At 41.7% G+C, this 13697-nt stretch overlaps 1 protein-coding gene across 1 annotated transcript in view; it reads right to left on the reverse strand.

Annotated features, from left to right (window-relative positions):
* Positions 1-10214, reverse strand: part of COL25A1 (collagen type XXV alpha 1 chain) — a 269550-nt gene extending 259336 nt beyond the window's left edge. Inside the window, exons 1-2 of the mRNA XM_060278497.1 lie at positions 9363-10214; positions 7807-7876 (exon numbers count right to left, since the gene is read on the reverse strand). Of these exons, the coding sequence (XP_060134480.1) occupies positions 7807-7876; positions 9363-9680 (388 nt within the window). The 5' untranslated portion in view covers positions 9681-10214. The remainder of the gene's footprint in view (positions 1-7806; positions 7877-9362) is intronic.
* Between the last annotated feature and the right edge of the window lie 3483 nt (positions 10215-13697).

Genomic DNA, 13697 nt, shown 5'->3' on the forward strand with positions numbered 1-13697 from the left:
GGCTGTCATGCAGCCCATTACGGAGGTTATAAAACCCTACAAGGCACCACTTACATTGATGGCATTAATCATGACAAATAATGAAACATTTTACTGATTCGAGCCACAACAAGCTAAATTAATTAATGGAGCATCTTCAAAACGCCAACTAAATCAAAACTATGGATACAGATAATACCAGGCTAACACTTCAAGTCCGCCTCACCTGTAACATTTACTTGGTTTTACACATTTTCACACAACAACACTGAAGCAGACTTGATGGCCTCACCGTGGCAAATTTGCACAGTAAGCATGAGAAACACTTCAGATGGAAAACTATGGGACTCTTGGAGGAGCAGCACAAAATAGATGCAGATGGTGAAAGAAGAATGAAAGAGGCAATTCAGAATGATGACAGCACCCACAGACTGGAAATCATTTCAAACCACAGGTGTTGCTGCTTCTTTAATACTGTAATAAGAAGAAGTCTAGAAATAGCAAGCTGGGTTCTGAAAATGCTGGTGTTGTTCAACTGACTTGGCATGGGAAAAGGAAAGCTTTCCGAACAATAACATGCCAAACAAACTGGTATATCACCCTTCAGTTCAGAGTCTAAAAAAAACCATTTTTTTAAGTTACAAAAAGTTACTCATCCTGCACCATAAAAGCTTTTTGTAGAGCTGCTAAGCTAAGTGATCACATACTGAATCTTCAGTATTTACTGCAAACCGATTCATCCCGTGTCAGTGTTCCCACATTTTGGATCTTCCCTTCAAACTGGCTGTAACCCTCAAAAAGACAAACATTCATTACTGAAGGTTGTTTATTTTCTGCCAAATACCATCAGCACAGAGAGAACGTTCAAAGTTTTGTTCATATGCTAGGTGAACTTCCTGTGCAATTGTTTCCACTGAAATCAATAGGTGTTCTGCTGGTGAGCTCAGCACAACCAAAACAGACATAAAGGTATCAATTACGACAGTGTCATTTCTATATATAATAGATTCCAAGTTCCTCACTTCTGCAAAATAAATTTATTGCACTGGTGATTTATGGATATGTCCTTTTCCACGCTTCTTCCAGAGCTTACATTACATTCAGTTACTAATCTTTCTGCCTGTTTCATTTGGTCCTTATTGGATAAAACTGAATTTATCCAACTAAAGTTGCAATCCTAAGCAAGCTTGTGAGTAAACCCCACTGAACTCAATAGCCCTTACTTCTGAGTAAACATGCTTAAGACTGTGCTGTTTCTCCCCCCCCCCTTGGCTACCCCAGCATAATGTTTAATGGTTCCCCCCCTTTTATATCCTTTCAGAACATAGCAAAATAGTGTCATTGTCAAATTGTTAATTGCATGTCAACATATTCCGTTTATTTCGAATGGTTTTTATTGGATTTATCTTATGTGTATTTTTATACAGTAAAACATATTACAATTCTAAACTTTTATTGGAAACCTTCCTTGGATTACCATGTAATGAAGGAAAATATATCTATTATGTTAATAAATATTTCTAAAATTCATTCATTTCTCTCTGCTAAAAATATTCATTTTTTCATTTAATGTAGACTTGATTACAGTATTGAATCAGCATGAAATATTAGCCTTAAGCTAATTTGGTCCCTTTCACATCAAAACAGATGGTTTGAATGTTGAAATTGGATTGCATTTACACCCTACATTCAGTTGCCATCTCCCAAAACCTTCATGGCTATGAGCAGGCTCAGGGATGACTCCTTATCAAAACCAGAAGGTCTGTGCCTTTAACAGCTGCACTGCAGGCAAAAATCAATTTTTCATCTGTCGAATTCTACCCATCATGAAGCCTTCATACAGACATGTTTATAGTACAATACTATGCATGTTTATTCAGAGTTAAGTCCCATTGTGTTCAATGAGGCTTCCAGCCAAGTAAGCGGGCAAGGGATTTCAGTCTAAAAAAGTTGAAGCAGTTTTAATTGCCAGCATTAACTGAAACTTTGATTGAAACACAGATTATATTGTGGCAGTTGGAACAATAATTCCGTCTTTGAGAAAAGCCTTGTCTACAAGAGGAAAAGAATCGAAATGAAACATCTTGAAGGCTACGCACTCCAGTTGCAGCCCATTCCTGAATGGGATAGCATTTTTGTTTATACACAAAGGTATAAAACTCCATTTGGCAAAAGATTAGTATCTATTACATACTATATGGTGCAAAAATAATAATAATGAATGGCTGTCATTATTTATATATACCATTTGCTATTCAACTCTATGGATGTTTCCTAGGAACTGTGTTCATGGTGGTTACTCTCTAATAAGCATGCATTGGATTCCAGCCTCAGAGACTTTTTCAATTGACTTTCCGCATGAGGCTTATGGCTTCTTACAAAAGGGGGTGGGGGACCCAACTATTATTTGATCAAAACAGACTCTTCATTGCACGTCACTGCAGAAAAGAAAGCAGCCAATAAATAAAATATACATCATTGGTGGAAACCCATATTTCAGAGTCTGGAGAAGTTTCTTCGTAAGAAGAAATGAAAACCCTATTTACCCTAGACAAGGGATGGGAAGCAAAGACTCCCTTTGGTTAAAAGGAATTCCATGCATGTTGGCAGGCCAGCCAGAGAAGGTCATGAATCTGGCTTCTCTCAGTGACCAAGCCTTTAAGAAACCTATCTCTGGCTATGCAGAATCCTACCATGGAGAACCACAAGGGGTGATTAGATCACATTAATCAGAATCACACTTACTACACTTCAACGTTTGAGATCAGATTGCTTCCTAGATGGCCAGGAGATTGCAGTTTGCCAAGGAGAAAATGGAACAAATTATTTTTAACAGTGGTCATAAAGGACCAGCAGAATGTCACTAGTCACATGGAAGCTAGGAGCATTTCACAGTACTTACATTAACAACAACAACAACAACAACAACAACAACAACAACAACAACAACAACAACAACAACAGCTATTGTAGAATCCTTTCAAATAATCCAGTTTTGATCCTAACTTGGAGTAATGTAATCATAAAGTATAAAACCACAGTGGAGTCCTAAAGAAAAGAATCAATTTGAGAAATTATATATCATACTAGGTGGTATGAACACTTTTAGTATATTTGTATTGTTTTTATGAATGTTTTATTATGCAATTTTGTATTTTACGTTTCCTGTAAATTGCTTTGGGACTCCGTTCCGTTGTGTGAATTGATAATAAATAAATTTAGTAAATTAAACCACAATGGCATGAAATGACTCTAGTTCCCAGAGTTCCATCTATATTTACCTGAACATTTCAATGGCCACAAAATAGAATATTGTGTTCACAGTAATCTAAATAAACAATTTCAAGACCTACTTGCTCTGTTTCCACGTGATGCTGACAGAAAGTTATGGAGCTTTAAATAAATCTTGAAACTGACCACTTCATGATAATAAAAAAACAGCTGATAGAATAAGGCATATTTGAGAATTGATACATATGATCACTTTAAAGCATTATGGTTCAAACTCTTACTCTGGCTGAACATGTCACATTTTTGTCACATTGCACAAACTGGTGTCAACAGCCTTTCCCACAAAAATTGTTGTTGCTGCTACTTGCTTGTTCTACAATCAGAAATTTAGACTCATATAAACCTTCTAGGGCTAACAACATGTTCGTAGCCATTTAATTGTCTTCATAACTGAACAAAGATTTCAGCCTGAGTTTGGTGAGCAGCTATGACACACTGACCAACTTCTTTTTACCTTTGAAAGCTCCCTGACCTAACACAGTGTCAGAATTAACTTGATGCACAGACTGGCATGGCTTGTGATATGCTAATACAAGCATCTAGTACAAGTATTTGATCATGCAACAGGCAGATCTGTAACCATATGGAAGCCTAACTTCCAAGCAAACTCAGAACACATGAAATACTTTGATTGACGAATTTGCAAGAGGGTTTGTGCAGGGAATAGGCATGAGGAGTGGACAGTGGCAATATAAGATTATCTTTAACTGTTTGTTGTAGTTTTATTTAAATATTTCCTAAACTCTTATCCTGCCTGGAAACTCAAATATTTCATTTTTAGATCAATTCAATTTTGAGATTTAAAATTTAATTTACAAGTTTTGAGATACATGTGACCACTCTTCAATACCTTCTTCAGAGTGACTATTGATCAAAAGGTGGGGTCTGCTTTTTTCATCCCACGACAATTTAAGTCCTTTAAAAATATTTCACATTCTATTAATCTCTATTTCACCTAATCTTTAAAGTTTTCTATCCCTGACACATGCCGTTTCAACACATGCTTCTCTTCAGCATGTTGAATTATGTCTTCCAGTGTTACAAATCCAGTCGATTTCAATATAATGGAACACAATACTAAAGACAGAGAGAAAGAGAAAGGATGCTCAGGTAATAGTTGGTATAATGTGGAGCTCTAGTGGCAGCAAAGAAGAAAAGCAGCATGTGTAATAAATGCAGTTGTATGAAGAGGCTGTGTCTAAGCTTGAAAGTAGATCAGGAATTCTTATGGAGCAACTATAGTGTTTATTTTCAGGAACAAATATCATGGAGAGCATGATATTTGAGTTTCAGCTTCATATAATGCATCTGGATGTTGGATCATACCACTTAAGAAAGTAGTAAACCATGCCTACCAAAAGCTCAAAATTTTGCTACACATATGCATTAGCCAAAGCCTGACAAAATGTTTGTGTATCTCCCCTGAAGAAGAAAAGTTGTTGTTGTGCATTACCTCTGCTCTTACAAATTTAATGTGCGTTTTAATGTTACACAGAATCGTAGGAGCCAAATCCTAGGGGCCGAGGTCCCTTGCCCCTCCCCCAATAAAATATTAAGGGGGTCGCCCCCTGCAAAGTTGATGGGCATTGCCATTCAAATGTTGTGTGTGGGCCATGTCTTGTGATCAATTATGAGGGGTGGGGCTTTCCATTCAAATGTTGTGTGTGGGCCATGTCTTGTGATCATTTATGTGGGGTGGGGCTTTCCTGCCCTCCCCATATTTTATTCAAGTTGGCACCCCTGCAGAAAATATTTCTTCAGACATGGCTATTTAAAGCAACAACCAGCCATGCTTTTTATTATATACAAACCACTCAACACTGCTGGAGTAATATAATCCAATGTTTGTTTTGGACTACTCTGTTTGCAGAAGAGTTTCACATTTTGAACATTTCCTGGGTTATTCAATAGTATCGCCTCCTTTGCACCATGCTTTTTGTTCTAGAGAGCCAAAATGGTTACCAAAGCCTTAGCAGCTCTTTAATTTAATGCCAGTTTAGCCGTCAGTACTGTTGAAGAAGACGATAAAGAGCTCTACACTACTAATAATCACAGTGAAAACCAAGCCTGTTCAGATATATCTTTTTAGATATAACCCAAGATATTTGAAGTGCAGTTTAAAAAATGCACATATCTGCTGATAAAATACACTCAATGGCAGACATGGATTTGTCTCTGAGTAATGAACCTGAGCTCTAAGGTTCAGTCATCCTCTAAAGCCCTCTTCATGCATAACTCAATTACAGAAGAGTACAACCACATTTCCAGCCCACACCCCCAGCATCAGCCTTCCTTTTGGCTCTGACTCCAGACTCATTACATTAGCCTGGTCATCTGCAGTGAAAAAGCCTGCATGTGCACAGGCTTTCCTACCATGAAGACACTTGTGCGATCAAGTGTCCCAGTTGCATGAAACCTCTGCATGAGCATGAGCATTGGTGTTTCATCACAAAAGGCCACACTACTGTATGGTCAGCTGGGTGTGTGTGTGTGTGTTACCAGGCAGAATGCCCAATGCTTCCCCAGGGAACGTGAACTGCTCCCCAGTAATCATTTGATGCCTACTTCACATGAGTATATATGTAAAAGGGTCTTATGTTTAAGTGTATCTAATGTACTAATTACCAGGCTAAGATACTTTGTTCGTTATAATGGCAAACCAGCAACTTTTCAAAACCGAGAGTTAAATGGCTTACTCATAGTTATCCCACATTAATGTTTAAATTAATAGCATTTTGCTTAAGGTGTGCACCCTACATAAATATCTACAACAGTCCCTCATCCTGTAACACATTCCAGTTTCAAGATGCCCAACATAAAACAGCATAACTTCACATATAACTTATAAAAACATTAATGTAAGTTACCTAAGCAGCACTAGCCTTTTCAAAAAAAATAGTAGACTGCAAGGATAATAACATTTCACAAATCATTGACCCCGTTTTCATAGAATCCACCACTTAAAGGTTTGCTTGCAAAGAATGTCCAGTGAAGTTAATGGATTTCAGTAGTGAACTCATATCCCTTATAATAATGTACAGCAGGAGACATGCAGTCACCTGGTAAAATATCCCTTTACAATGATGAAGGAAACAGTAAGGAAACAGTAACCCAAAAGTTTATGTATTATTTAATGCAAACTGAAACCAAACACTAAAATTATTTTTGGATCTGTTTTTTGAACTGTCTGATGTACTTAACATACTTGCTCCTTTCAGAAGAGCCAAACAGCTGCACAGAACTGCTCACAGATGCGATCCTACACTACAGAATGTCAGAATGTGTGCTGCTGCTCGTTAAACACAAACATCTCGGTAAGGCTTGCACTGCTCATAGCTGTCACGTTTTCCCTTTTCTCGCGAGGAAGCCTATTCAGCATAAGGGAATTTCCCTTTAAAAAAGGAAGAACTTGACAGCTATGGCACTGCTACACATTCAGTCACATATCTAACACTTCACTCTTAAATACATTTATTAGAATTGAATCCCACTGATTTGAATGCATCATACTTAAAAAATACGGTAAGTGGATTGACAGTTTGAGCCTGTGCATATTAACTTAGAAGTAAGTTCCACTGAATTAAATGGGATTTAAGTCTAAGCAAGTGTGAACAGGATTGCAGCCTTATAGCCTTATCAGATGCATTTTGTTCATTAGTACATACTACTGCTTCCAGCGGGATTTACTACCAAGCAACTGTGCCTGAGATTGCAGGCTCATGGTGCAATCCTGTACAGTTCTGCTCAGAAGAAAGTCCATTGAGCATATAAGCCAACTTCTTCAGCCCCTCCCCAATAAAACATTTAGGGGGGCTGCCACCCCCCACAGAATTTGTGGGCATTGCCATTCAAATGATGGGTGGGTGCACCGTATTTTGTGATTGTGCAGGGCAGGACTTACCCCCCCCCCCCATTTTTAATTGAAGTTGGCACCCCTGCCACTGAGTTCAAAGGGGCTTACCTGCAGGCCAGTGGCTGTAGACTTAATTTAATAGAGAATGAGTCCAAATGAATACAGTGCAATTATATTTTTTGGCAAGCACACTTAAGATCACACAGCACAGATTAAAAGTACTTAAGAGGCAAAATATTAACACACATTGCAATTACAGGTGACTATGAACTTACACAGGGATTGTGTATAGTCAAAACACATTGGCTTCAATGGTGGGTGGGATTGCCAAAGTCTTTCCCCCCAGATGTCTTTCCCCCCCTTTCACCTCCTCTTTATTTTTTATTTTTGTCCCTAATTGCCAAGCATGTAAAGCTAAATGCACACAAATTAAAGCTGTGTAAATTGTGTACATGGAAGAAAATTCCACTTATTTCTGTAAAACTTTACTTAGGAAGTTTAAGGCTGTTCTTCTATATTAATTAACATTTCCCCCCTCTGTTAATCTCAAACTTCAGAAGACAGGAGATATGCTTGTTAAACCTTTTTCAAACCTTCCCTCAGCACCATCAGCTAATCAAAGAAACCATCTACAAGCATTAAACACAAACAGAGTTAGAACTGTCCAGGCTGCTACCATTTACCTGGTGGGCAATTGCATTCTTGAGGAGCTTCTCTTGCTATTCTGATTCTTGCCATATGCTCATAGGACTTCTGTAGGGAGGAGAGGTAAATATAGAAAAAGCAGTAAGCAGCATGTTAGTCCCTTGCAGGAGAAACTGATTAAGAGAGCTGGTGTTAAACATTCTGTGGATCTGCGTTGCATTATGATTTACCTCTGTTTAATATCCTACTTAAGTTACAACGGTCTCTAAACTTGGATTTCAGTCAATTCACATCACTTGTTCACCCCTACAATAGCTAATGGATTAAATGGTCAGTCTCTCTCACACACACACTGGCTTTCACTTGAATCAACCTTGCACACATTTTACCTGTTCATGTGAACACAGTCACCCACCCGTTCCCACATCTGTGAAGCACAAAATAATGCAGAAAACTTGGGTTTGAGTGAATATCTGTAAATTAGAGATGAGAGAGTAATGAATATTTTATATATGAAGGTCAAATGCTACCACAATTATAGGAGCAGCCGCTGCCAATTGGATTCTGGCTGCTGCCAAATGGTCACTGGGGACAGGTCCTGGCAGCCCATTGAAACTTGGATCCACATTTTACAGCCACATGTCTGTATGGGTTCTTGTTGAGCCTCAAGTCTGGAACATTTTTATCTTCCAACAGATCTCAGTAAAAGCATTTTAAGAGCCACAACACTAAAGTAAAAGGGATTTCTTCTACCATTCAGTGGGAACGGCATCACTTTGAAATACACATGGAACAGTCCTGATGTAACAATACAGATGTCTCTTTTTTCCAAGCTATCCCAGGTTTCATAAGACTGTCCCTTTATCCCATGCACAGAGCAACACAGTTCATAGAGCAATGCAGCCATCCTGATTTTTAATATCTTGTTCAAGCAATTGCTGCCCAAGGCTTTATTTAGTCTCAAAGCTCAAGACTGTGTAGACAGCACCCTGTTTGGGGTTCGTATGGCTTCTTTCCTTTGTAATGTTAAAACAGAAAGGCATGCTCAGAGGCACCCTCTTCATTATTATTGGTTCTCTGTAAAGTAGTGTGTCTGGCTGTTAACCAGAAGGCTGGTGATTTGAGCCCACCCAGGGATGGCTGTGGGCAGGATTCCTACATTTCTGGGGCTTGAGCTGGATGACCGGGAGGGTCCCTTCCAACTCTACAATTCTATTTCTCTGTGAATAACAATAATGAAGAGGGTGTCTCTGTAGAATTCAAAGCCAACTGAAGGGCTAAGCCATGGGGAGCCCTGTCCGCAAATTACCCCAATAAAGCCAGCTAATTTTAGTCCTAAAAGTCATTCAGCCACACAAAAATGTTTGGCTAATTTTCACACACACTTTTCCTAATATTTGTCCAGTTTCTCTCTCTTTCTGTCGAAAGCATGCCTGCACGAACCCCGCACTTTTCTTCTATTGCCTTTGGCTTAGATTTTGGGCTACGCATGCAAATGGCCTCCATCAGTAAACAGAGAGGCATTCCTGAGGTGGCTGGCTAACTATCTCTTCCTGGGAGTCCCACCACCCTCAGCCTCCAAAGGCCACCTCACCTGAGCCAGAAGCCGCTCCACGTTTTCCTTCATCAGTGCATTGAGCTGATCCAAAGAGTAGCTGGGCAGCAGCTGGTAGGAAGCAGCAGCAGCAGATCCGTCCCCTTGGGCCGTCTCGATGGCCAAGACCCTGGCCTGAAGGTCACTGGTCTTCATCCCAAGATACACGCAGGAAGCGATGGACGCCACCGAGAGCAGCAGGGCAGCCAGCAGCGAGCTGGGGGGCGCCGTCCTGCTGGAGCAGCAGCGCTGTCCTCCCCAGCAGCTGGCCTCCCCGTGGGCATCCTGACCTTTGGCGTCCGGGCTTTTCCCCACCATGCTGGGCAGCTGCTGCTGGCACAGGCGGAGGGCGAAATCCCCTTTCCTCCTCTGGGGAGGAGGGACACTTTGCCCGGAGGTGCCCGCCACCAGAAACGCGAACACGCGCCCCCACTCGCGACAAAAATAAACTCCAAGTCAAGACCCCCCTGCAAGCCAAAGCCGAGCGGGGCTTTCAAGGCAGAAAGACCATGGCGAGCTTCCTCAGGGCGCCCCCCAAAACTGCCACCCACACGGTCAACCGTGGAATATTCTCCCTAGAGCGGCGGCGCCCGACAACCTTCCCAGGTGCTCCCGGTTTCCCCACTCAGCGGCGCGGACCGGAGACTTGTTGCTCCGCTCAGGCTTCCTTGGCGCGCTTTACGCAGCGCCCGGGTCACTTCGGCGGCAAGCCTAGTGCGAGGGGACCCTAGGAAGCGGCGAGCAACGGCGGAGGCGGCAGCGGTTCTCTTGCTTTCCCCGGAGCGTGTTTGCAGCCCCCTGGCTGCGTAGGCGCCTTCGGTAGCGGCTGTCAGGAACAGTAGCGGCGGCGGCGGCGGCAGCGACTCCTGAGCCTCGCGCTCTCTTCTCTGGACTCTGCACAGCGCACGCCGCCTCCAAGCGCCTGCCAGAACCGCGGGAGTCTCATTAGCATAATTTATTCACCTAGACCGAGAGGCGGGCGCCCAGCGCGCTCCGAGAGAGGGAGAGGAGGCTGGGGGGTTCGGGGGGATTTGCATAATATATGCAAAGCCCCCCCCCCGGCGCCGCGGCGTCACGTTGATTTCCCAGGCTCGCGGGATCGGGATCGCTTCTCAACTGCAGTGTGCGAGGAAGGCAGAGGGGACAGGTCAGGTCGGCGGAGGAGTAGGAGTTTCAAGAGGGCGCGAATAGGTACCTACGTTCAGAATCGGTCCGGGAACTTTAGGCAGCTCAGGTAGAAAGGTTGCTCGGTTTTTATCAATGCTTCACATCAGTGTATCGCAATGTACCACCCTGTGAACAGAAAATCCTCTAAAAGTATTGAAAAGCATAAAAAATACTCAATTAACTGAGGTTCTGTCTCCCCCCCCCCAGCAGAAGGCTGACCCCTCTAGCAGAAGCCTGCCTTCCCCAAAAACAAAAGCCTGCACCCCCTAATATCCTCTTTTGGGGGAATTTTTAGCCGTGATTTCCCCAAAATTAGCTCAACAACTTTGGGGGTGGGGCTAACAAAAATCCTGTCTACGCCCATGACTGTGGATGTTTCGATTGTTGTTACAGTAGCCTACTATTTTTGTACATAGCTTTGAAACTTTTTTACAATCCATAAATGTTACAAAATCTTTCTTCCGGGTCTCTTAGGCAATTTATTTGGTGTGTATCCTCACACCCACACCCACTGCCCCCCTCCTGTGTTGCCCAGCACACAACAACCTTGTAGTGCTGCCCTCTGGCTGCTTAACAAAATGCAAATGACTCCAGGCGCAGCCAGCAGGCTCCCACCATACAAAGAAAGCACATATTCAACATGCATTTAAAGTGCATGGTTTCCCCCGGGAATTGTAGGCAGAGTTCCCAGCCTCTTTAACCAACTGCAGTGCCCAGGGTTCTTTGAGGGAAGCCATATGTGTTGAATGTGCTTTAAATGTATGGTGTATGGTTCTGCCCGAGCCTGGTGCTATGCAACATACCATGCTAAGAAATAAGGAGAATGGAGTATTAAAGCAGCTAGGTCATCATGACCAGTGATGCTGTGCTGGTTTGTGTTAAAGATAGGATGATAGTCTACAACTGGTTCATCATTTTAGGATCGTGATAACCAATTATTTTATTTAGGATCACTGTACTGCAGCAATTATGAGTGTCAAAATAGGATCTGGGAGACCAGGTTTCAAATCCCCCACCAGCCATAATGCTTCCTGAGTGACCCTCGCCTAGTCACTGCCTCTAAGCCTAACCCTCACAAGTTGTTGGCAGTATATAAAATAGGGGAAGAGTGGAGAAGTCATGCATTGAGCTCCTCGAAGGCAGGGTAGTATATAGATGTAATAAATAAATAAATAATAGCTCGAATGCAGTGTATATTTCATGATTGTGTAGAAATTAACTAAATGGGTTTAGCAGCATCTACACATACATACTTTCCAGATACACGCATAACTGGGTAGCACTGAGCAGATTGTGTGTGCTTACATTTACTAGACATCGGGGCTTTTAGTGTTGTGACTCTAGTCCTCTGGAATCACTTACCAAGTAAAATTAGACAAATGGCTACCATCTTAATATTGGGTGGCCAGTAAGAACATAAGAGCTGTGGGCTGATCTAGTCCGGCATCTTGTTCCTGCGCCAGCCAAATGGCTGCCCATGAGAAGCATATAAGCACTATCCCAACCCAGGATTCCCAGCAGCTAGTATTCAAAGGTATGCTGCCTGTGATCTTGGGAGGCAGAGGAAAACATTGTGAAGGCTACTTAAGATATTTTTTATTTAAGATGTGGGTCCCAATAATTTTATGGAACACTAGTTGTAGAATTGTAGAAGTATTTTTATTGTTTTTAATTTACTGAGTTTGTAAACTTTTGTGCTTTATCTTTATCTTATTGTGCACAGTCTCAGTAGTTTTTCTCTGGGAAGTGGATTATGATTCTGCAAATCAATGAATGATTGAATGAATGGATAAGAAAATTAATCTGTTATATCCATTCTAAAAAAGATTTAGGAGCCACCAGTGAGTCAGATATGTTGACAATATTTTGCACCTAATATTTTGTGATTTGATTTAAAATGAGAGTTGAACATTACAGCTGGATAGATTTGCCTTATGGACTGTAGCTGTATTCAGCTAGTCTACAGCATCTGAGAAGCCATCATCAGACACCATATTTGTTGTGGGAAGCCTAAAATGAAGGGGGGGGAACCCTGACAGGTTAATGTAATATTAAAAGGAAATGAAAGGGAAAAAATACCAAAAAAGCTGAGCTTTCTAACAGACTGTATTATTTATAGCACTTTAATGCTAATTTTCAACATCTAAAACAAAAATAAAAATTAATTAGCATGCAAGATCAGTGAGGGAACAGTTTTGTAGATTGCAAATAAGAATGAAACTGCACAGCTCTTAAACTGCACAGCCTGACTGGGATCCTGTGTCTACTTTTGAAAAAGGGAACCATATTGGACAGGATTTGTGCATGCTGCACATGTCATAGAGATGAACCTTGCTTAGGTTCCCTAACAGCCTTTCGAAGGGTGAACAGTCATAGGCTAGATGCCTCTACCTGGAAGCAACTTGTCTATAAATACATGTGTGTATATTCATGGAGTTACATTATAGTGTCATTTATTATTATAAATGTTACATTAGCATTTCATTGAACAAGTTGTGCTCATCAGGGCAGTATTTTAAAGACTAAATTGTGCCTCTTATCCATAGTTCCTAAACACAGTTGCACATCCATAAAACCATCCCAAAAGATGTGCCTGAGATACCAGAATAGCTCATGGTGATGAGGGTTTGTCCTAGCATTAGGCAGAATGGGGAAGCAGCCTCGGGAGCAGATTTTGGATGTGATGAAATGGCAGCAGACTATTAGTTACTTAATCTGTTATTGATGTAGGTTTACTGCCAGGGCGGGGGAAGAGGCACAAGTGGGATTTTATGTCCCAGGTGCCAAAGTAGCCTGTCTGGCCTTGGGAATATGCACCATGACTTGGAGTGTTGGCACCAGCTGCTACTCCATCCCTGACAGCGAAACGTCTTGGACCAGCCCTAGCACGATATATTGTTCCTTTCCCAGGCAACGGAGAAAAGAACAGCAGACCTCTTTGCAAAACTTAGAGGCTGAAGTGTGATATAGATGCAGCATCCGTTAATGGCAATGCAGTGGTCTTTCAGGTGCTAGCTTTTGTGCACAATAACTGCATCGATTGACACGTTTGTTTGTGGCAGATCTAGCCATCTCTTTTCTAAACAGACAGGAAAGCAGGCTATTTTCTTTTAAAAATCATAGAATCATAGAGTTGGAGGAGACCACAAGGGCCATCCAGTCCAACCC

Source organism: Zootoca vivipara, chromosome 9, assembly GCF_963506605.1.
Source record: "Zootoca vivipara chromosome 9, rZooViv1.1, whole genome shotgun sequence".
Taxonomy (NCBI): domain Eukaryota; kingdom Metazoa; phylum Chordata; class Lepidosauria; order Squamata; family Lacertidae; genus Zootoca; species Zootoca vivipara.